The 23,203-nt window shown below is 47.5% G+C and overlaps 1 protein-coding gene across 1 annotated transcript in view; it reads left to right on the forward strand.

The window, feature by feature from the left end:
• Positions 1-23,203, forward strand: part of LOC117523938 (synaptotagmin-4) — a 68,613-nt gene that overhangs the window by 33,886 nt on the left and 11,524 nt on the right. Inside the window, exon 3 of the mRNA XM_034185564.1 lies at positions 9,140-9,311. Coding sequence (XP_034041455.1) covers positions 9,140-9,311 — 172 coding nt within the window. The remainder of the gene's footprint in view (positions 1-9,139; positions 9,312-23,203) is intronic.

The raw sequence follows: 23,203 nt of genomic DNA on the forward strand, positions 1-23,203 counted from the left end.
GGGACAATGGAGCATGAGATTGGCTGGAGAATCGGTACAGCAAGGACAGTATTGCATTTGGCCTACCGCACTTTGTTCCTAATCTCACCTATGGTCATGAGGGTTGGGTCATGAACGGAAGAACTAGATCACAGGTACAAGTGGCTGAAATGGGCTTCCTTAGGAAGGTGGCTGGTGTCTTCCTTAGAGATAGGGTGGGAAGCTCGGAGGTGGTTCAAGCATCTGGTAAGGATGCCTCCTGGGTGCCTCCCGAGGGAGGTGTTCCAGGCCCGTCCATCTGGGAGGAGACCTCGGGGAAGAACCAGGGCTAGTTGGAGAGATTATATCTCCAGATTGGCCTGGGAACACCTTGGGATCCCCCAGTCAGTGGTGGTCAATGTGGAAAAGGGAAGTCTGGGGTCTCCTGCTGGAGGTGTTTCCCCCACGACCCAATCCCGGATAAGTGGTTGAAGATGAGTGATGAGAGTGAGTTAGTGTGGTTCATGTTAGTTAAACAGTGTTATTTGTGTAATTGATTTATTGTTTTTGCAGTTCAGTTGGTTTAGTCAGTTGGTTAAATGTTATGTTGCTCTTACTATGAGTGAGTTAAGTCTCATATTGGTACCATGAGTGAAATATATTGTGGTTTTAATTTTTTTTGCCACTGTGTTTTTTGTCACATTAAAAGCACCTGTACTACTACTGTACTACTGTACTGATTTTGATGACATTTTCTACAGATACATATTAGGCCATGAAAGACTTCAATAAATTTTGGAGGTGATCTGGATCCGGATCTGGATTCTGGATGAAATTTCACTTTATATAGGCTTTGAAGGATTACATCAAAACTGCGTCATGGATTCTCACCAAATTTGCACCACAGACGCATATTAGGCCACGGAAGACTCCATTAAATTTTGGAGGTGATCCAGATGCTGGATCAAGATTTCACTTTATATATGATTTGAAGGATTACGTCAAAAGTACTTCATGGATTCTCACCAAATTTGCACCACACATAGATTTTAGGGCATGGAAGACTGCACTGAATTTTGGAAGTGATCTGGATCCGGATTTAGATTCTTGATCAAGATATCACTTTGTATAGGCTTTGAAAGATTATGTTAAAACTACTTCACGAATTCTCACCAAATTTGCACCACAGATAGATATTAGGGCATGGAAGACTCCACTGAATTTTGGAGGTGATCCAAATCCAGATTCTGCATTAAGAATTCCCTTTATAGAGGCTTTGAAGGATTACTTCAAAACTACTTCACGGATTCTCACCAAATTTACACCACAGATAGATATTAGGGCATGGAAGACTCCATTAAATTTTGGAGGTGATCCGGATGCTGGATCAAGGTTTCACTTTATATATGATTTGAAGTCAATTATTCTATTGAATTTTGGAGGTGATCTGGATCTGGATTGGCAGACGTCAGAAATCTCTGATTACAACCCCAATTCCAATGATGTTGGGACATTGTGTAAAATGTAAATGAAAACAGAATACAATGATTTGCAAATCCTCTTCAACCTGTATTCAATTGAATACACCACATAGACAAGATATTTAATGTTCAAACTGAAAAACTTTATTGTTTTTGTGCAAATATTTGCTCATTTTAAAATGGATGCTGTTATGTGTCGACGCAGATTGAGGAGCGAACCTGCGTCAGACAGGACCCAGCACTAAAAATAACCAGGAAGCGGTTCCATCAACAAAAAACAATTTATTTTTCACCTGTGCCTAAATAAATCATACAAAAAAACCCAACCCAATGTCCTTCAAGAGAAGTGACTGCTGGCACGCTCTCCAGTGTTCACGGGGAGAGAAGTCCGATGCTCCTGGACTCACTACCATCAAACAGACACCCCCCAGGTGGACACGACAAACTGACTCTCTGTTGAAGCACAGAAGATGTGAGGCACGTTAGCAATTATAGCAATTTCTTTCACAAAACACATGCTATCAGCAACACATCAAGGTTTATACTTTTTATCTTTATGCACATGAGCAGCTTCTCACAATAAGTGGAGGATCACTTATCCTGCACGCCACAACAGTGAGAAGCAAGCCACACCATTCTCATCACAATTTCACGTATACTATGTAGCAAAACCTCAAGTTATTATCTACAATTAGTCCAACAGTTAATTACCTTTACTGTGTGCTGACAGCATGTGTCCTCACCCTTCCTTGCTTCACAGGCTTAATGTGTCAAACCCAGGTGCGGTCCTCAGCGTCTCACAAACGAACATCACAAGGTCGAGTTCCCGGCAGTTCTGCTTGGCTCACACCTGCCTTAAAAGCAGAACGCCATCCAATTATCTGCTACAGCTGAAAGTCTTTAGGGCTGCACGTGAGCACCAGTCCCAGGTGCCTCACATGATATTGACGAGGGTGAGGATTCTTCAGCCAGCACCTTCTTTTCCACAGACAAATCAGCTTCCATGCCACCTGAGGAGCAAAGAAAAGAAAACAACACCAGTATCTGTATCTGTATCCGTTCAACCATCTAAATTATTGTATCTGCATCTGTAGTCAGAGTGGGCGGAGTGGTCCTTTCAAGTAGAGACTTGTCCTCCAGTAGCCTCTGCCTCACAGCTGTGACAGCCTCAGCAGTGGGGATGCAGGTGAACAACGATGTCATATCGAATGACCCCATAGTTTCATCTGCCTCCAGCTGAAGGTCCTTGATCTCGTTCACAAAATCTTGTGTGTTCTCCACATGATGGTCTGAATTACCCACTAGAGGAGCCAAAATCCACTTGGGGTGCTTGACCAAATTGTAAGTGATGGAATCTGTGCTACATACAGTCGGCCTGAGTGGCACGTCCTGTTTGTGGATTTTGGGCAGCCCATGGATGCATGGAGTGGCGTCCGCAGGGTACAGTCCGTGAGTCCCTCTCTCTCCAGGTTTTGGAGGTAGTTAATGATTTTCTACTTATAGCTGCTTGTGGGGTCTCTGTGACAGCCACTGTTGAGGCCGTCATAGCTGTAAGGTAGAGGCTGCTGGAGGACATGTCTCTACTTGAAAGGACCAAACTTACACCAGACCACATCTGCCAACTCTAGGAGATCTGTCTTAACACCACATACTTCCTGTTCAGGGGGAATTACTACAGGCAGATCCATGGTTGTGTGATGGGGTCTCTGGTATCCCCCATTGTGGCCAATCTGTACACGGAGCTAGTGGAGAAGAGAGCCTTGGCGTCGTTCACAGGCGTCTCTCCCACTCACTGGTTCAGATATGTCGATGACACATGGGTTAAAAGCAAGCAACAGGAGGCCTTTACAGAGCACATCAACTCGGTGGACTCCAATATCAAGTTCACACGTGAGGATGCCAGAAACAACCATTTAGCCTTCTTGGACTGTGAAGTTACGATTGGAGAGAACATTTAGCTCCAGACAAGGGCTTACAGAAAACCCCCTCACACTGACCAATATCTGCTCTTTGGCTCAAACCACCCCCTTTGAACACAAGCTCGGGGTGATCAGGACTCTTCAACACAGAGCTCTACAGGTGCCCACAACTACAGAGGGAAGGGCTAAAGAACAACACTATGTACGGAAAGCCCTCACAGTATGTGGGTACCCACGACGGTCCCTGGATAAAGTGCTGAAGTCCCAAAGAACAAAGAGACCAGACAGACAGGAGACAGAGCAAAGAAGAAGAGGAGTATCTCTCCCTTATTTAGCAGTAGGGGAAAAACTACAGAGGATCTTCAGACAGCACAAAAATCCCAGTTTACTTTAAACCTGTTAACACCTTGAAGAAATGAGTTCACCCTAAGGACAGGATCCCTAGTTACAAACAGAGCAATGTGGGGTATTCTATCAGATGTCAGGAAAACTGTAACAAACACTACATAGGTGAGACTAAGCAGTCGTTGCACAAAAGGCTATACCAGTGCTGCAGAGAGGGCGCCGGTGGACCATAGTCTGCAGTTCATCTCCACCTTAAAGACAGTAACCACATTTGAGGACAAGGAAGTTAAAATCTTAGCCAGAGAAAAGAAATGGCTTGAGAGGGGAGTGAAAGAAGCATTGTATATGAAACAGTTGAAACCCAGCCTTAACCAGGGAGGGGGTCTGAGACACAATTTGTCCCCTGTTTACAATGGGGTACTCAGGTCAAAACAGTTTCAGTCTTTTGTTCATGGTAATGAGTCATTCACGTCATCAGGAGAGTCACCAGGAGAGACGTCATTCCCATCGTTAGGAGGGACAGCTGCCCTGTCATTAGGAGGGTGCTAACTAGAGCACAATAGGTGCTAATTAGAGCAATTGTTAGTCACTGGCCAATAGCAGTCTGCTTCTCGTTAGGACGGGTCTGGTTAGGTTTAAAACTCCAGTTTTTGCTGGCTTCTGTTATTCTTCTGTACAAGAGTCAAGACAGAAGTCAGACTACCAGAGCAAGAATTTTAGCTGAGGAAGCTTCTGCGATTAGAAGCGAAACGTCCTTGAGTCAAGCAAAAAGATTCAAGCTTCTCTACTATGGAAACCATTTGGACAACTGAGAGCCTTCACAGAAACAGCCTCAAAATTGAGATTCAAATCAATGATTTTGATCACAAAAGTAAGAGAACTATTTACAGAACAGGTTTTTTTTTTTTATGAACTCAGAACATGAATATTCTTAAGTGTATGAAGGAGTAACAGAACAGCCTCAGAATTGACATTCAAAGTAGCAGGAAATTATGAACTAAGTATGCATGAACAACAATTGTCATAATCAACACAACTTTCGTTTTTTTATTTTTATTATTATTTTTAATTTCATGATCAAACTGTGATTTTTTTCAATTATTTCTTTATTTTTACTTCCTAACGTTCTTGGCATTTTGACTAGGTGTCTGTGCGTGTGTGTCTGTGTGCATGTGTGTGTGACTGAGTGAGAGGGAGAGAGAGAGATTGTTCTAAGACTGTTTATTTTTTAATGATCTGTGTGAACTTGGTGATTCATGCAAACATCCAGTGATGGCAAACAGGGAAATATGTCAGCCTTGTTCACTGTATTCTTCTCAAATGCACCGTGTTCAGTACAAGCAAAGTTTTCCAACTGACTTTATATCACCAGCCAGCAACCAAACGGTTAAAAAACAAAAACCCGACCGGAGTGGAGGCAGTGACCGACACAACACGAGCTGCTTTCAGCTCTGTACGTTATGAAACAAGTTCACCAAGTAATATGAAATACCATACAAACCAAAACAGAGGCGAACTGAAGAAAAATTAAGGAGCACAGCAACATGAGCTAGAGTCAAGCCAAGCACAGAGAGACAGATCCTGTCTGTGTGTGTGTGAGAAGCTGCAGAGAGACGTGTCTGTGTAGGGAGGGGTGGGTGCTGTGTGTGACTGGCCAATCACAGTGTGAAGACGGTCAGTTAGCCAATCAGAATTTTTCTTCAGCACGAGCACAGATATTGGTGAGTTTTATTTGGATCACCCTTGTGGTCGTCAAAAATGCTTTATCCGTACCGGATACTCTTCTGAAACGAGTATCCGGCTCAACCCTAATAAACACTACCCATTCCCGAGCCTGTGGATCCCCATGGGCAACACGTTAGTTGTTTTTATTAATGAATGTTTCTGAAAAAGAACAAACATCTTTAAGGGAGTCATATTTACTCCCACTAGAGAAATGAATGAAACTATTAAAAAATAGCCATGCTATGGAAAACAAACTGATGAGTTTCTTTTTTCTCCTGATGTCACTGATCATTCTGCCAAGATCTGAAGAAACACATTGAAAATTTACACTTTCCAAGAGACTCACACAGACAAACACATGACTTTTTTGTTGGAAGTGTTTTGGGGAGATAAAAGGGAAAAAATCTGTCGCTGTAGCTTTAAGTTAGGGCCCTGTCCCATTGGCGTTTAGGAGGATTTGCAGATGGAATGTGCACAAAAGTGGCCCACATCCGCCAAACAACCGCAATAACCGTGTAACATTCCTGTATGAGTCGGCCGCCATCCGAACATGTCCGTGATCATCCGCAGAGGCACGCATGTCTGCAGCCAGGATTTTTGAGCGGCTCAAAAATCCTGCTGCGGATGAGATCCGCATCACTGCCTGAACACATACTGAAGACATACGCAGGACATACACAACCAACGCGCCGCATATCCCCTGTCATCCGCTGATATCCACAACCGACGGGTTGGCGCGGCTTGGCGGCGGACCTGGACAGCGTGCAAAACAATATGACGCGTGCCCAGCACGGCCACATCACGGTCGCAAATGGTATGTCGTGCATGCAGACAGAGTGGGCACGGATGGAGCGAGTGCATCACGGCCGCTGTAGCCCTCATGGGGGCGCCTCCACGGTCGCCTTCGCTTCTGTTCCCTGTTATATCCACTTTTCTTCCTCATGTATTCGCTGATCCACCCTGGGACATTTGTCATTTCCGCCCACCTTTGTTGCGGACGCTCAGCTTTTGTCTCCTCATTTCATGCGCAAATCCTCCTAAACGCCAGTGGGACAGGGCCCTTAGTCCTTTTCAGAAGCTCCTGTGGGTTTCCAGGTGTCTTCAGCGCACATATTTACATTTGGAGCCAGGTGATGCATCCTTTTCTTGTCTCTAAATGAAAAGGTGCTGCTCACCCCTCTCTCTCTGAAGGGAGGGGGACTGCAGTAAATGAATTGTCTGACCCTGACTGTGTCTCAATCCAGGGACCGCATCCTTCAAAGGATGCATTCATCTGCTGTATACATTTTAGTGGCACAACTAGGCTGCCTCACTTTGAAGGCCCCTTGGAATGTGGCCAACAAATGCAGCTCTCTCTTCCCTGAAAACAAAGGATACAACAGGTACATCCTTCACGGCTCAAACAATCCCAAAACTCATTGCTCACTTTTGTTTAGTTTTTCCCACCCCAAGACAAACTGGTTGGTAAATGTTTAAAAAGGACAATTTTGGGGTCAGTATGTACAGCTGCAAATAAGTAATGTTTACAAATAAAGTAAAACAACTAAAAATATTAAAAATTATTATTAAACCCACTATGTTACCTTGTCATGTGCAGCTGTCAGGGTTGTTCGGTAATAGGGGTTTCAGGGCCAGAATAAGTTAATCACACAATAGCAAAATGCTCTGAAAGCTAAACTCTCTTATTTCAGAATGCTTGGTTCGGCCTTCATGGTTTTGGAAGGCCAGATCTTTGTAGAATGCAGCCCTTGAAGGATGTCCTCCCAGAATTGAGACACAGGCAGTGCCAATGAGACACGTGTGTTGTACAGGGTGCAGACAGGCTCAACAGGTGCATCTCAGATAACAAGCAGGGGTTCAGTTATGGACTTCCTTGACAAGTCTATAATGAGATTCTTTGTTCATAGAGCACAAGAGTTTTTACATAAACAGATATGGAATTTTATGTGTGGATCCATTTTGCATAATATGACCACTTTAAGTGCTATAACATTGTCTTTACTTTTGAAAGCAGAGTAATCATGATTGATGTGTGAAGCCCAGTGTTATTTGTTAGCTAAAAGCCACTTCACAGTGATCTCACGAAGGTGCCAGTGGACTCTCAGCCAGCTGTCAGCAGACTGTGACTCACTGGACTCCAGACAATACAGGCTAATGAGCTGAAATCAGATGGAACCTACAGGGCACTCAGAGAATACATAACAGTGCTTTTGGTCATGACTCACATTTCATGAGCATAGGTTTGGATAGGAACATAAATTGATTGGAAAATCGAGAGACTTTATAGAAGTAAGAATTAAAACTGATCTTGGGTCTGCATTTGGCCCACAGTATGTTCAACTGCTTCTTGACTCAAGGCCTACCTTGCTGTTGTGTGGGCAGCCAGAAGAGGAGGTACTGCTGGCCCACCACCAGAGGGTGCCCTGCCTGAAGTGCGGGCTTCAGGCACGAGAGGGCGCTGCCGCCTACAGGAACAGCCGAGGTGACAGCTGTCACTCATCAACTATGACAGCTGTCACCGATCATCTGCATCTCACCCGGGATAAAAGCAGGATGACACCTCCACCACATCGCCGAGATATCGACTTCTGTGAGAGGTAATATTCTCTGCCAGCATTCAGTGATTTCCAGAGCTATTGTGTTGCAGCTGTCAACCAGAGGACCGGCGTGGGTCACGACTGTTTCGTCCTTCGTCTCGTCAGATAAGTGGTTAAACAGACGCTGCACGAGTGTGTGTTAAAGGTGGAGGTGGAATTCCCACCATTATTGCTACGGGGTGTACGCACACCCACACTTGACTGTCTTTGTTTTCCGCCAGCAGTACCAGATCCGACACGCTGAGACGGTGGCCACCTGGGGACTTCGGGACTTGGCGGCTCCAGTATCCTTCGGGTTCGGTGGCGGTGGAAATCGTGTGGTTCCGGTTCGTCTCCAGACGGGCGTCTCCTATCGTCGAGCCTGCCCACACGACACCTTCATTAATTGACTTGTATTCATTCTGCTGTGTGTAGTTGTGACATTCGCAACAGTAAAGTGTTCTAATTTAACTCCCCCTATTGTCCGTTCATTTACGCCCCCTGTTGTGGGTCCGTGTCACTACACTTTCCCAACACCTTGCTACAAAATCTCTTTGAAATCTGTTCATGTATGTCCATAGTCCATGTCCCACCCCCTCCACCGTCTGAAAATTGTTTTTTTTTTTGTCGTTGGTCCACCCCTCTGTGGACCGCCGGCACCCTGCTAGGCAACAGCACCGGTGGCGGTTGTTGTTTACCCAGCCCTTGACCAATCAGGTATGGAAATTCAATTTGTTATCTGTATCTTTAATTTAGGCACTTTTTACACCGGATGCCCTTCCTGACGCAACCCTCCTCATTTATCCAGGCTTGGGACCGGCACTCAGAATGTACTGGCTGCACAGCCCATGCGAGTAAATGCGACAGTTTTTGGAAATATTCTCGAAGAACTGTATCAAAAATAAGTAAAACTGAGAGACACTCAGCAGATAATCACAGTAACTCTCCATGTAGAAGGAAAGCAATAAACCTTTTAGTGCCCGTCTTGGGTGGTTGAGAAAAGAAACTATTTTGAGTACTAGTTTTTAGTACCTTGCAGCTTTAGAGTCTGCATTATGTTCTCGGTTATAGTTGGTGTTTAATTTCCAGCTTTGTGACGCATGTTTCTTTATCTCTGCTTTCTTCTCCTTACCAGAGTGTGAGTTCTCAGGAAACGCTAAGTGCACGGAAGAGTTTCGTTTGTGTTCCAAGAGCTTTGGGTCAGGTGTTCATCCTGTTGCAATACCAGACACTGGCACAACGTATCAAAGTCATGGTGCGAAAAGCTGAGAATCTGGCCAAGCTTACACGAATCCCAGGAACTCCAGGTAGACATGCAGACATAAACAATGTGAAATGTATCTGTAACTCTTGCAGTTATTACTGTAATTTATATTAACAAATGTCAGAAAGTGTGTTTACAAGGGATGTTCTGATCAAGTTTATTTTTTTTTTTTACCCTAATCCTGATTCAAGTCATTTAATATTGAATACCTGCCAATACTTAGTTCTGAACCAATACTTGTATTTCCAAGATAATACACTTGCACAGTACACACTGTAAGTACACTAAAGTCAATCCAGTGTATTTGATGGACAGTTAAACAGCTCTGAAATGCACCGAGAAAATGCTACCTGCAATCTATGTGACCCTGAGTGATTTTTTTTCAATAATATATAATATCAGTGGTGGGCACAGTTCAGATAATCTGATAACAGATAATTGTCGAAGCTAATTTTTTTGCTAGCGGATTAGCTTTTCAGATAAGTTTTAAAACCATCATCGGGCCAATTATCTTCCGATAAATTTAGTTCCAATAACTTTCAGTCCCATAACATTTTTTTTTTGCTGGTAAAGTGAGCTCAAAACATTTGTAAACCCTAAAATCAAACATTTTAGTCCATCTGTTGTGTGTCTGTAGCAGACTGGCTGCCTGTCGCTTGCTGATGATGTCATCATTAAGCGCAAAAAGTGATTGGCCGGTTGACGCAGGGAGCATTGTGGACTTTTCTTCATGTTTAGACACTGTTTTGGATTTTTTTTTAAAAAGGATGCTTTATGTGGATTATTTATTCAAATGAATCCCACTGAACCTAACAGGTAAGAATTTATATTTACTACGTGTATTTTACTCTGCCAATCAATGCATTAATGGACGTATTGTTGGGAAAGTGTAATGACACGAACCCACAACAGGGGGCGTCAATGAACGGACAAAAGATGAGCCAAAATATAACACTTTACTGTTGTGAAATGTGCACAACGAGAATACAGACAAACACAGAATTTGGGTTACAATCAAAATATACAAGGTGACGTGTGGGCAGGCTCGAGGATAGAAGACATCCGTCCAGAGAGGAGCTGGCACCCACACGATTTCCACCGCCACCGAACCCGGAGATTACTGGAGCCGCCAAGTCCCGAGTCCCCAGGTGGTCACCGTCTCCGGCTGTCGGATCTGGTACTGCTGGCAGGAAGCAGAAACAATCAAGGGTGGGTGTGAGCAAACACCCAGCAAACAGTCAGCAAGTTCTTCTTGTAATAGTCGGGTGGGAAAGACACCTCCACCTCAAACACTGAAACAACAAACGTGCAGCGCCTGACTACTTATCCGGGTTGGTGTGAGGAGAGAAGAACGTCGTCTCCGTTATGATCCACAACCCCAGCCTCCAGCTGCTGATAGGTATCAGGTACGCCTGCAAAGTATTCAGAATAACTGTTTTGCACCAAAAATGGCTGAGAGTTTTACCTTCTTGGTTTGAAGATATCTCGGCAAGGAGTTGCTGTCCGGCTTTTATGATGATGTGGTGATGAGTGACAGCTGTCAGGTGGTGATGAGAGACAGCTGTCACTCCAGGCCGATGTGGGTCCAGGGGCGACGAGGCACCGGAAGCGGTTGTGTGGTCCGCCTTGCCCCTGGCACAGGTGGTACAGGCCTGGATGTATTCCCGGACGTCGGCTTCCATAGACGCCCACCAGAAGCGCTGCCGGACCACTGCCACGGTTCTTCGCACCCCTAGGTGGCAGGAGAGCTTGGAACTATGACAGAAGTCCAAGACCGCAGCCCTGGCCTCTGGTGGGATGTACAAGCAGTTCTTTGGACCGGTTCCTGGGTCCGGGCTCCGTGCCAGGGCCTCCCGGACGGTCTTCTCCACGTCCCAGGTGAGGGTGGCCATGATAGTGGACTCAGGAATGATGGGCTCCGGAGGATCCGATAGCCCTGTTTTGACTTCGTCTTCGTGTACCCGGGACAAGGCATCCGATCTCTGGTTCTTGGTCCCGGGGTGATAGCTGATCCGGAAGTCAAAACGCCCGAAGAACAGTGACCAGCGGGCTTGCCTGGGGTTCAGCCGCTTAGCGGTCCTGATATACTCCAGGTTCCGGTCTGTGAAAACCGTGAATGGCTCCGAAGCTCCCTCCAACAGGTGTCTCCACTCCTCAAGAGCCTCTTTCACCGCAAGGAGTTCCCGATTGCCCACGTCATAGTTCCGTTCAGCCGGGGTCAACCTGCGAGAAAAGTAGGCACAAGGGTGAAGAACCTTATCGGACTCTCCGCTCTGGGACAGCACGGCTCCTATCCCTGAGTCAGAGGCATCCACTTCAACCACAAACTGGCAGCAAAGATCGGGCTGCACCAGAACTGGTGCAGTCGAAAACCGACATTTCAACTCCCTAAACGCGGCTTCGCACCGATCCGACCAGGTGAAGGGGACTTTTGGGGAGGTCAGGGCTGTCAGGGGACTACTAACCTGACTGTAGCCCTTAATGAACCTCCTGTAGAAATTTGCAAAGCCGAGGAACTGTTGCAGCTTCCTACGGCTTGTGGGTTGGGGCCAATCTCTCACCGCCGCAACCTTGGCCGGATCAGGGGCGACGGAGTTGGAGGAGATGATGAACCCCAGGAAGGACAAAGAAGTGCAGTGGAACTCACACTTCTCGCCCTTCACAAACAGCCGGTTCTCCAACAATCGCTGCAGGACCTGACGTACATGCTGGACATGGGTCTCAGGATCCGGGGAAAAGATGAGTATATCATCCAGATATACGAAGACAAATCGGTGCAGGAAGTCCCGCAAGACGTCGTTTACCAAAGCTTGGAACGTCGCGGGGGCGTTAGTGAGGCCGAACGGCATGACCAGGTACTCAAAGTGACCTAACGGGGTGTTAAATGCCGTCTTCCACTCGTCTCCTTTCCGGATCTGAACCAGGTGATCCGCATTCCTAAGATCTAATTTGGTGAAAATGTGGGCTGCATGCAGGGGCGTGAACACTGAATCCAACAGGGGCAACGGGTATCGATTGCGAACTGTAATCTCATTCAGCCCCCTGTAATCAATGCATGGACGGAGTCCGCCATCTTTCTTGCCCACATAAAAGAAACCAGCACCCATCGGGGAGGTGGAGTTCCAGATCAGCCCAGCAGCTAATGAGTCCCGGATGTAAGTCTCCATTGATTCGCGCTCAGGACGTGAGAGGTTGTACAGCCTGCTGGACGGGTACTCAACGCCCGGGATCAAATCAATGGCAAAATCGTACGGACGGTGCGGGGGAAGGGTGAGCGCCAGATCTTTGCTGAAAATGTCAGCAAGATCGTGGTACTCGATCGGCACCGCCGTCAGATTGGGGGGGACTTTTACCTCCTCATTAGCATTCAAACCGGGGGGAACCGAGGATCCTAAACACTCCCGGTGGCAGGTCTCGCTCCACTGAGCCACAACCCCAGACAGCCAATCAATCCGGGGATTGTGTTTAATCATCCATGGGAAGCCCAAAATCACACGGGAGGTAGAAGGAGTCACATAAAACTCAATCTCCTCCCGATGATTCCCAGACACTACCAAAGTTACTGGCAGTGTCTTGTGTGTGATTAAAGGGAAAAGGGTGCCATCTAGGGCCCGCACCTTCAATGGTGAAGGGAGCGCCACTAGAGGGAGCCCTACTTCCCTTGCCCATCTGCTGTCCAGCAGATTCCCTTCTGACCCCATGTCCAGCAGTGCTGGGGCCTGAAGGGTTAGATCCCCACTCAGGATCGTAACTGGGAGACGTGCAGATATGCGTGTATGTTCCACGTGACTGTTATGACCCACCCTTAGCCCAGTCTCTAAAGGCGAGTGTTGTCGTTTTGGCCGTTTGGGGCAGTTTTTCTGTATATGCTCTTTTGAGCTGCAGAGAAAACACTCCCTGCGGGCCAGCCTCCTCATTCTGTCATTTGATCTCCTTTTGGCCCTGCTCGTCTCCCTAACAACGTCAGCAGGGGTAGCTGTTGCCCCACGGAGTGCTGAGGCTGTGGAGCGTGGGGAGGGTGGAACCTTTTCGGACCCGGAAGGGAGAGGGACGGTGTGTGCATGGCCACGTCCTTCGTCTCGCTCCCAACGGCGTTGTTCTAACCGATTGTCTAATCATATGACTAGATCAATAAGCCCGTCCAAATCCCGCGGCTTGTCCTTAGCCACCAGATGCTCCTTTAGGACCAGAGACAGTCTGTTTACAAAGGCGGCGTGGAGTGCAAAGTTATTCCAGCCGGACCTCGCAGCCGCGATGCGGAAGTCGACTGCATACTCGGCTGCACTCCGACGCCCCTGTCTCAGAGACAGCAGCACCGTTGAAGCGGTCTCGCCTCTATGTGGGTGATCGAACACCAGTCTGAACTCCCTCACAAACTCAGTATACACCGTTAGGAGCCGTGCATTCTGCTCCCAAAGCGCCGTAGCCCAGGCGCGTGCCTCACCTCGAAGCAAATTAATTACATAAGCCACCCAACTGGAGTCTGACGCGTACATCACGGGACGCTGTGCAAAGACGAGCGAACACTGCATTAAGAAGTCTGCGCACGTCTCTACACAACCTCCGTACGGTTCCGGGGGACTTATGTATGCTTCAGGGGATGGTGGGGGGGTTCATTGAACGACCAGTGGAATGTCTATATTCGGCACCAGGACAGCAGGAGGAGGAGCTGCAGCCACGCCCTGTGCGCACGCTTCCACCTCCGCGGTGAGAGCCTCCATCCTGCGATTGAGTATATTGCTCTGCTCGGTCACTACGTCCATCCGAGCAGTGAAGGCGGTTAAGATGTGCTGCAACTCACCTAACACGCCTCCTGCTGGCGCCTGTGCACCCTGCTCTTCCATTGGCTGTTCAACAGATGGTTGATGCCCCTTGGAATCCATGACGTTGGCCGAGATATCCTGTTGGGAAAGTGTAATGACACAGACCCACAACAGGGGACGTAAATGAACGGACAATAGATGAGCCAAAATACAACACTTTACTGTTGTGAAATGTGCACAATGAGAATACAGACAAACACAGAATTTGGGTTACAATCAAAATATACAAGGTGACGTGTGGGCAGGCTCGAGGATAGAAGACATCCATCCAGAGAGGAGCTGGCACCCACACGATTTCCACCGCCACCGAACCCGGAGAATACCGGAGCCGCCAAGTCCCGAGTCCCCAGGTGGTCACCGTCTCCGGCTGTCGGATCTGGTACTGCTGGCAGGAAGCAGAAACAATCAAGGTTGGGTGTGAGCAAACACCCAGCAAACAGTCAGCAAGTTCTTCTTGTAATAGTCGGGTGGGAAAGACACCTCCACCTCAAACACTGAAACAACAAACGTGCAGCGCCTGACTACTTATCCGGGTTGGTGTGAGGAGAGAAGAACGTCGTCTCCGTTACGATCCACAACCCCAGCCTCCAGCTGTTGATAGGTATCAGGTACGCCTGCAAAGTATTCAGAATAACTGTTTTGCACCAAAAACGGCTGAGAGTTTTACCTTCTTGGTTTGAAGATATCTCGGCAAGGAGGTGGAGTTGCTGTCCGGCTTTTATGATGATGTGGTGATGAGTGACAGCTGTCAGGTGGTGATGAGAGACAGCTGTCACTCCCGGCTGCTCCCGTGAGGTGGCTGCGCCCTCTGGTGGTGGGCCAGCAGTACCTCCTCTTCAGCGGCCCACACAACATGTATTTTGGTTAAGCCTCAGGGTTCAAAGCGTGTGGAAAGAGCAGCAGCTTTTTAGTTCATGTATCTAATACTGAGATAAACTGTAACATCTAACTTTTAAAAGATGATGACAGTATTTGGGGTTTTATTTTTTATTCATTCATTTTTGTGCGTTTTTATGTGTTTGTGATCCCTGAATTTACCCAGCAGCGAAAAGTGAAAATGAAAATGGTCTATCAGAAGCCAACATGATGTGGCCGCATCCGAATCAATACTAAAAGTTATCAGTTATTGGTAATAAAGATAATTTTTTTTAGCAGTTTATTGGTTTAGCGTGATAAAATATAACTTTTCAGTTATCGGATTAATGGTTATCAAAGCTAACTTTTTGGTTAGCTGTGCCCACCACTGTATAATATCATATGACTTATCAATTCCATTTAGTGCAGCTTTTCAATATTCACTTCAAAGAAAGAGGTATGTGATGATTACGGTGTTTCACACTGGACAACTAGACAGTAAAGTTAGTTAAACGTGGAGTAAGATGGAAGTCAAGGTAGTACAAGAAATCAAGATAGTACAAACAAAAATCTACTGTGAGTGCAGAAACTACAAGGAATGAAGCAAACTGTAACAAGTGATGTGATAATAGATGATTTGAAGTCACCAGAGATTCTGAAGTTAACAGGGAATCTCAACAACAACAAGAGAAATTTCAAGGAGCAATTTTGACTGTACATTGAGGGAGGCCTGGGCGATATGGAAAAAATATATATAATTGCTATTTATCCCATCATTTTGATCGGTTTTGACATTTATCGTAATATCTAATTTGATAATGCTGCCAGTTTGATGAAAAAAAATGACTGATGCCTGAAAAAACTTTATTATGTGAACTTCAGAATACTTAAATAAATAGAACAACAGAAAATATTTATCTGATTTAACAAAGCAATACAAGTTAACCTGCCTTGTAACTTATAAAAATAATTAAATAAAAGCTGTAACTATGATCAGAAATTATTTGTTTGGTAACAAAAAATAGGTAATAACTAGCTTATAATGCATGTAGTGATATAAGCACTCACCCTCAATCAGAACACAGTATCTGTCCACGTTGTTTGCTTCTTTTGTGACCATCTCTTTTTTTTAAATCAGCTAACTGTAGACAGAGATAACAAAATCAAGGTTGTCCTTCCATGAGGGTTACAAGATTTTCTCCATCTTATTGGTTACCTGGAAGGACACTGCACTGCCTTTCTGAAAAGTTCAGATTTTCAATTTCAATCATGCAGCATGGGTGCTCAAAGGCTGCTAGGTCTATTCCATATAAAGTAAAATTGCACAAGACTTATCACTGAAATTAACATAGATTTGATTACAATCCTGGTTCGAGATCATCTTATCACCCAGTCATACACTGAGGCCATGGGCTAGGACTCGAAACCAGTAGTGGTATGGAAGTGGGAAGAAGCCAGAGCACCCAGAGGGAACCCTCGCAAACACAGGGAGAACTCCATACCAAAAGGACAAGGGAGGCAGCGATCCCAGTACCTTATTGCTGTGAGGCAACAGAGCTAACCACAAAGCCACCATGCTGCCCTACCTTAAAAATTATGACTTAAAAAAAAAATCAAGCACTTTGGCTTTTTTTCAACAAGTTTTAATCAACACATTCAAACAATCAGTGTAGTATGCAACATACAGTATGAACTAGGCATGTGGAGATTGATACGAATCAGCATCTACAGTTGTGCTCAAAAGTTTACATACCCTGGCAGAATTTTTGCTTTTTTGTCCATTTTTCAGAGAATATGAATGACAACACAAAAACTTTTTTTTTCACTCAGAACAAAAAACAAAATTTTGGCAAACAAAATTCACTGGTCTGATTGTGACAAAGATTGGTGTGAATGCCAGGCACCATGTTTGGAGGAAACCAGGCAGCATCCCTACAGTGAAGCATGGTGGTGGCAGCATCATGCTGTGGGGATGTTTTTTAACAGCAGGAACTGGAAGACAAGTCATCACTACTCTTAGCTTCATAGTGGAGTAGAGCAGAGAAGGATTTTCTTTCATCAACACAGATCAAATCCAGGCTTGCATCTCAGATGTACCTTCTGGCAATTTATAGCTAAACTTTCAGGTCTTCTTAAGAAAATCCTCCTCTATACCACTTCATCATGAAGATGGATAACAATATGATACAAAATGCAAAGCTTGCACTGTGCATAATTTCTCCAATCACAGCCATGTAAGCCTATAACGTCTTCTGGGTTATCTGGGTGTCTTGGTGGCTTTCCTCACTCTTCTACTTCTTGCACAGTTACTCAGTTTTTGAGAACTGTCTACTCCATGCAGATTTAACATAGAGTTCCATATTGTTTATATTTCTTTGTAAGTGATGTAAATAAAGTCCAAGACATATTCAGTTGCAGCTTTACCATCAGAGAGCCTCATCCACAACTACCACAAAAGACTCCAAGCTGTCATTGATGTTAAAGGGGAAAAACACAGTATTAAGAACAGGAGTATGTAAACTTTGGATCAGGGTCATTTGGGTAGTTCTCTTGTCATTTTGATTTAAAAAGAGGAAACACAGTTGTTTGACAATAAATGTCTTCACCCAACCACTAACCATGAGTGAAAAAAAAGTTTTTGTGTTGCCATTCATATTCTCTTAAAAATGGCTAAAAAAAGCAAAAATTCTGCCAGGGTATGTAAACTTTTGAGCACAACTGTAGATACAAAACGTGTGTGATGCAAGTGCATCGATTCATTCAGTGTGTATCGATTCAATTGACGGGTGAAATAATAATAATAATAATAATAATAATAATAATAATAATAATAATATGCTCTGTTTTGTGGGACTAAGTGCCGATTCAATTGACGGGTGAAATAATAATAATAATAATAATAATAATAATAATAATAATAATATGCTCTGTTTTGTGGGACTAAGTGCACAGCTCCAAAGAGCCGTGCAGATTTCAGTTGGAATTAATAACTTCAGAGCGAATCACCGTTTTCAGTCAAATGACACCACTTTCCAAATGCTATAATACAAACAATAAAGTACAACCAAACAAAAATCAGGGTTTTTTTTTTCCCAAAATGAGACGTCCTGCATTTTTTTGAATTACATAAAAATATGCAGCACAGAGCTCAGCTCAGAGATAATGGAGTTACATTTGTTGTGTGGGCCGCCAGAAGAGGAGGTACTGCTGGCCCACCACCAGAGGGCGCCCTGCCTGAAGTGCGGGCTTCAGGCACGAGAGGGCGCTGCCGCCACGGACACAGCCGGGAGTGACAGCTGTCACTCATTAATTCCTGACAGCTGTCACTCATTCTTCATCATCTCACTCCATAAAACCCAGACGTCATCTCCACCTCATCGCCGAGATATCGTACTTCTATGGAGGTAACTTTCTCTGCCTGTAGTAATTGATTCCAAGAGCTATTGTTTTGCAGCTGTCAACCAGAGGACCGGCGTGGGTCGCGACTGTTTCGTCCTACGTCCGTCAGATAAGTGGTACTCAGACGCTGCACGAGTGTGTGTTAGAGGTGGAGGTGGCATTCCCACCGTTGTTGTTACGGGGTGTACACACACCCACACTTGACTGTCTTTGTTCTTCGCCAGCAGTACCAGATCCGACAGTCGGGGACGGTGATCACCTGGGAATTCGGGACTTGGCGGCTCCAGTATTCACCAGGTTCGGTGGCGGCGGAAATCGTGTGGTTCCAGCTCTTCTCAGGACAGACGTCTTCTATCCTCGAGCCTGCCCACACGTCACCTTTGTGGATTGACTGTTATCAGATTCTGAGATTGTCTGTGTATTCGTTGTGCACCTTCACAACATTAAATTGTTACTTTTTGGCTCATCTATTGACCGTTCATTTGCGCCCCCTGTTGTGGGTCCGTGTCACTACACTTTCACAACAGGATATCTCGGCCAGCGTCATGGATCCCGAGGGGCGTCACCCATCTGTTGGACAGCCAATGGAAGAGCAGGGTGCACAGGTGTCTGCAGGAGGCGTGCTCGGTGAGTTGCAGCAAATCCTCACCACCTTTACCGCTCGGCTGGAATTGATGTCCGAGCAAAACGTCATCCTTAATCGCAGGATGGAGGCTCTCACTGCACAGGTGGAAGCGCGCGATCAGAGCGCTGCTGCGGCTACTCCTCCTGCCGACCCGGTGCCGGGTATTAACATTCCACTGGTCATTCAACAAACCCCCCCACCATCCCCTGAAGCATACATAAGTCCCCCTGAGCCGTACGGGGGTTGTGTGGAGACGTGCGCGGACTTTCTGATGCAGTGTTCGCTCGTCTTTGCACAACGACCCGTGATGTACGCGTCTGACGCCAGCAAGGTGGCTTATGTTATTAATTTGCTTCGGGGTAAGGCACGCGCCTGGGCTACGGCGCTCTGGGAACAGAACTCACGGTTGTTATCAGCATACACTGGGTTTGTGGGGGAGTTCAGAACAGTGTTTGATCACCCTAACAGAGGAGAGACCACTTCAACAATGCTGCTGTCAATGCGACAGGGGCGCCGGTGCGCAGCCGAATATGCAGTCGACTTCCGCATTGCGGCTGCGAGGTCCGGCTGGAATAACGTTGCGCTCCGTGCCGCCTTCATACACGGACTGTCATCGGTCCTGAAGGAACATCTGGTAGCTAAGGAAGAACCGCAGGATTTAGATGGGCTTATCGATCTCGTTATACGGTTAGATAATCGGTTGGAGGAGCACCGTCGGGAGCGAGGTGAAGGACGTGGCTGGATACGTGCCGTCCCTCTCCCTTCCGGGTTTGAAAAGGGGCCGCCCTCCCCACGCTCCACAGCCGCAGCGCTCCGTGGGGTTACAGCTCCCCCTGCTGACGTTGTTAGGGAAACCCACAGGGCCAAAATGAGGAGGCTGGTCCGCGGGGAGTGTTTTCTCTGCAGCTCAAAGGAGCACATACAGAAAAACTGCCCCAAACGGCCAGAACGACAACAACCGCCCTTAGAGACTGGGCTAAGGGGGGGTCATAACATTCATGTGGGACACACACAGATTGCCACACGACTCCCAGTTACAATCCTGAGCGGGGATTTAACCTTTCAAGCCCCAGCACTGGTGGACACGGGGTCAGAAGGGAATCTGCTAGACAGCAGATGGGCAAGGGAGGTAGGGCTCCCTCTGGTGGCGCTTCCTTCGCCATTGCAGGTGCGGGCACTAGATGGCACCCTCCTCCCTTTAATCACACACAAGACACAACCAGTAACTCTGGTGGTGTCTGGAAACCATCGGGAGGAGATTGAGTTTTTTGTAACTCCTTCTACCTCCTGTGTGATTTTGGGCTTCCCCTGGATGTTGAAACACAATCCCCGGATTGATTGGCCGTCTGGGGTAGTGGTTCAGTGGAGCGAAACCTGCCATCGGGTGTGTTTAGGATCCTCGGTTCCTCCTGGTTTGCATGCTAGGGAGGAGGTCAAAGCCCCTCCCAATCTGACGGCAGTGCCGGTTGAGTACCACGATCTTGCTGACGTCTTCAGCAAGGATCTGGCACTCACCCTTACCCCGCACCGTCCGTACGATTGTGCCATTGATTTGGTTCCAGGCGTTGAGTTCCTGTCCAGCAGGCTGTACAACCTCTCACGACCTGAGCGCGAATCAATGGAGACCTACATCCGGGACTCATTAGCTGCCGGGCTGATCCGGAACTCCACCTCCCCGATGGGTGCAGGTTTCTTTTTTGTGGGCAAGAAAGATGGCGGACTCCGTCCATGCATTGATTACAGGGGGCTGAATGAGATTACGGTTCGCAACCGATACCCGTTGCCATTGTTAGATTCCGTGTTCACCCCCCTGCATGGAGCCAAAATCTTTACTAAGCTGGATCTTAGAAATGCGTATCACCTGGTTCGGATCCGGAAGGGAGACGAATGGAAGATGGCATTTAACACCCCGTTAGGTCACTTTGAGTACCTGGTCATGCCGTTCGGCCTCACCAACGCCCCCGCGACGTTCCAAGCCTTGGTTAACGACATCTTGCGGGACTTCCTGCACCGATTCGTCTTCGTGTATCTGGACGATATTCTCATCTTTTCTCTGGATCCTGAGACCCATGTCCAGCATGTACGTTAGGTCCTGCAGCGGTTGTTAGAGAACCGACTGTTTGTGAAGGGCGAGAAGTGCGAGTTTCACCGCACGTCTTTGTCCTTCCTGGGGTTTATCATCTCCTCTAACTCCGTCGCCCCTGATCCGGCCAAGGTTGCGGCGGTTAGAGATTGGCCCCAACCAACAAGCCGTAGGAAGCTGCAACAGTTCCTCGGCTTCGCTAATTTCTATAGGAGGTTCATTAAGGGCTACAGTCAGGTAGTTAGCCCCCTGACAGCCCTGACCTCTCCAAAAGTCCCCTTCAGCTGGTCGGATCGGTGCGAAGCCGCGTTCAAGGAGTTGAAACGCCGGTTCTCTACTGCGCCAGTTTTGGTGCAGCCCGACCCTAGCCGCCAGTTTGTGGTTGAAGTGGACGCCTCTGACTCAGGGATAGGAGCCGTGCTATCCCAGAGCAGAGAGACCGATAAGGTTCTTCACCCGTGTGCCTACTTTTCTCGCAGGTTGACCCCGGCTGAACGGAACTATGACGTCGGCAATCGAGAACTCGAGGAGGAGTGGAGACACCTGTTGGAGGGAGCGTCTGTGCCATTCACGGTTTTCACTGACCGGAACCTGGAGTATATCAGGACCGCTAAGCGGCTGAACCCCAGGCAAGCCCGCTGGTCACTGTTCTTCGGGCGTTTTGACTTCCGGATCAGCTATCGCCCCGGGACCAAGAACCAGGCCTGGATCGAGTATGCGCATAACAGCCAGATGTTAACAGCCACCGGCCTCTCCCCGTTTGAGGTGTGTTTGGGGTATCAGCCCCCATTGTTTCCCGTGGTGGAGGGAGAGGTCGGTGTGCCCTCGGTCCAGGCCCACCTGCGGAAGTGCTGTCGGGTGTGGCGCTCCGCCCGTTCTGCCTTGTTGAAGGCCCGGACGAGGGCGAAGACCCATGCGGACCGCCGGCGATCCCCGGCCCCTGCTTACCGGCCCAGGCAGGAGGTGTGGCTGTCCACGAAGGACATCCCCCTCCAGGTGGACTCCCCGAAACTCAAGGACAGGTATATCGGACCTTACAGAATCCTCAAAATCCTCAGTCCTGCCGCAGTGAAGCTCCAACTCCCGGCTTCACTGCGGATCCACCCAGTCTTTCATGTGTCCAGGATCAAGCCTCACCACACCTCACCCCTCTGTGCTCCCGGTCCGACGCCGCCTCCTGCCCGGATCATTGACGGGGAGCCGGCTTGGACAGTGCGCCGGCTCCTGGACGTCCGTCGAATGGGCCGGGGGTTCCAATATCTGGTGGACTGGGAGGGGTATGGACCCGAAGAACGCTCCTGGGTGAAGAGGAGCTTCATCCTGGATCCGGCCCTCCTGGCCGATTTCTACCATTGACACCCCGATAAGCCTGGTCGGCCACCAGAAGAGGAGGTACTGCTGGCCCACCACCAGAGGGCGCCCTGCCTGAAGTGCGGGCTTCAGGCACGAGAGGGCGCTGCCGCCACGGACACAGCCGAGAGTGACAGCTGTCACTCATTAATTCCTGACAGCTGTCACTCATTCTTCATCATCTCACTCCATAAAACCCAGACGTCATCTCCACCTCATCGCCGAGATATCGTACTTCTATGGAGGTAACTTTCTCTGCCTGTAGTAATTGATTCCAAGAGCTATTGTTTTGCAGCTGTCAACCAGAGGACCGGCGTGGGTCGCGACTGTTTTGTCCTATGTCCGTCAGATAAGTGGTACTCAGACGCTGCACGAGTGTGTGTTAGAGGTGGAGGTGGCATTCCCACCGTTGTTGTTACAGGGTGTACACACACCCACACTTGACTGTCTTTGTTCTTTGCCAGCAGTACCAGATCCGACAGTCGGGGACGGTGATCACCTGGGAATTCGGGACTTGGCGGCTCCAGTATTCACCAGGTTCGGTGGCGCCGGAAATCGTGTGGTTCCGGCTCTTCTCAGGACAGACGTCTTCTATCCTCGAGCCTGCCCACACGTCACCTTTGTGGATTGACTGTTATCAGATTCTGAGATTGTCTGTGTATTCGTTGTGCACCTTCACAACATTAAATTGTTACTTTTTGGCTCATCTATTGACCGTTCATTTGTGCCCCCTGTTGTGGGTCCGTGTCATGACACTTTCACAACAACATTTGTGTCATTAATATCTGAAAGGAAATGAT

This window comes from Thalassophryne amazonica, chromosome 2 (genome assembly GCF_902500255.1).
Source record: "Thalassophryne amazonica chromosome 2, fThaAma1.1, whole genome shotgun sequence".
Classification (NCBI taxonomy): Eukaryota; Metazoa; Chordata; class Actinopteri; order Batrachoidiformes; family Batrachoididae; genus Thalassophryne; species Thalassophryne amazonica.